We start from the raw sequence: 2,073 nt of genomic DNA, 5'->3' as shown, positions 1-2,073 counted from the left end.
AGATGTGTCTGTTAACACTGTTAAATTATACATAAATCATCAAAGAAAAGTAAATACAGTGTTTGAATAAAGGACATGTTGGTATATCGTGTAGCATAGCTCTCAACGAATGCAGGCGAGTGTCATAACCATCAGACCACAAAGGTTAAAGATTCAAGTAACCATCAGATGCACCTCATTGCACAATAGGTACGGCTGGTAATAAATAGCATATACTACAAGTCAAGATAGCTGTTAACACTATTAATTTATATATAATTTGACAGTGTTAATGGCTATCTTGATTGGTATTATATGTTAAAATTTTTAGATCACAGAATGGCCCTTTCCAGAATGTCACTCAAATTTAAGCAATTTAATGGAGACCAGTGGAGGAAAGAAAGCAGTTTTCTTTCCTCCATGATATTTGCTAAGAATGAAATGCAACACCATGACATAAACCTAAGAAAGACTTCCCCCAGCATCATCATTCTTCATCATTAATGGGTATGCTAATTTAACAAAATTTAAGCTAAAGTTCCCCATAATCAGAAAAGTATTTTAATTGAAATACGCATTAAGTTTTTCGAGATAACGTTCATAGTATTTTTTGTCAGTAGATAAATCATCACCTCTCGTTGGCGGTGCAAATGTTACCATTGTCGTGCTTTTTGTAAAATACTCAGCAGAACCTATAGCTGTTGTCATCTTTTTTTCCAAAACGTTGCTTTGATTTTCTTGATCGTTTTTGTAGAATTTTCTCAGGAGTTCTGAGATGGGTTTCTGAGCAGTGTCACCTGAATCCACTTGCTGCAAGTTGACGTCATCGGGATTTATAGCACCACTGCTGGCAGCATTTGCAGACGATACACGTTTGAATATTTGTTGCACGAACATACCGAGACCATTTGTCTGGTTTGTCGAATGAGTGGTCGCGTTTTGTTGTGGTATTGGCACAATTTTTGGCTGAATTGCTGCGTTTCGACGCATGCGCATGAGGAATTTCCCACGACCTGATGTAATGTGACGTAACGCAGCATTAGGTTTTCCACTTTTTACTTGTCGTCTGGATCTCACAACACCCACTTCCGAAGATGGCATGGTTTTGTCATGGGTGCTAGCCTGACATGCCATCCGACAGCAAAGAATGGCACAAGTCGCCACGAGGACGGTAAATCTGAATGTCCAATCCATGGTTCTGAAAATAAAATTGTTATGACAATCGTTTTGGCAAAAGTTGACTTATAATATCTGTGGCGTAGGTGTGTGCATTGTTCTTCCACTCCGAGCTTATGAATGTGAAAGACATCACCCCTTTTTTATGACATTTCGGGTCGAGCCGATGCCAATTGTTTTACAGAAGGTTATCAGAGACTCCTTTGGGATTCCTATTATTTATTTAAGATAAACATTTTTGCCCAAGAGGGGAGAGAAAATAAATTCAAAACCAACCCTTAATTGATTCAAAGGATAACCTATAGCACCACCAATAAACTATCGCTTACATAATTAATGCTATTTTGCCAACATCTTTACATGGTTTAATTGTATAAGTAATCCGCTCATTAACTTGTCACCGAACTTTCATTTTGTGGTCCGACATGGTCCGATCAACTGATTGTATCTTTAACTTGGTTTTGATTGTTAATACCATTTATTATTCTTTATGTATATGTAAGATCTCCTAAGTTTCCTCACTTTAACGTTGATAAAGATAGCAGGAGGTATCGAAATATCCGTTTGATTTGGTTTTATTTTAATAAATTTGTGTTCCACAAGTCAACCTTTCAATGATTGTACACCGTTTTTTTCATTATATAATATATATATAATTGATGAGCTACAACAGGTTCCTATTTGAACAGTTATTGTTATTTATCTATTTGTTTAAACATATATAGGGCCGGAACACGTGAGGAGACTCTAAATCGTCTTCGGGTAATACTTTATACATATAGGGCCTAAGTATACATTTTAAACGGTATAGAATCTGCGAGTGCAAACAAAATTTCCCCAACCGGGATTCGAACCCGGGACCTTCTGCTGTCTATGAGGAAGGTCCCGGTTAAAATTTATATAGGCCTATATACATAC

General features: G+C 36.8%; 1 protein-coding gene across 1 annotated transcript in view; it reads right to left on the bottom strand.

Annotated features, from left to right (window-relative positions):
• Window positions 1-14: 14 nt before the first annotated feature.
• Window positions 15-2,073, bottom strand: part of LOC117111144 — a 2,450-nt gene continuing 391 nt past the window's right edge. Inside the window, exon 2 of the mRNA XM_033254012.1 lies at window positions 15-1,177. Within this exon, the coding sequence (XP_033109903.1) occupies window positions 541-1,173 (633 nt within the window). The 5' untranslated portion in view covers window positions 1,174-1,177 and the 3' untranslated portion in view covers window positions 15-540. The remainder of the gene's footprint in view (window positions 1,178-2,073) is intronic.

The sequence above is a fragment of the Anneissia japonica genome, unplaced genomic scaffold (assembly GCF_011630105.1).
Source record: "Anneissia japonica isolate Jap-2015-1 unplaced genomic scaffold, ASM1163010v1 scaffold831_len117347_cov185, whole genome shotgun sequence".
NCBI classification, from domain to species: Eukaryota; Metazoa; Echinodermata; class Crinoidea; order Comatulida; family Comatulidae; genus Anneissia; species Anneissia japonica.
This window is presented reverse-complemented; position numbering and strand designations above follow the sequence as displayed.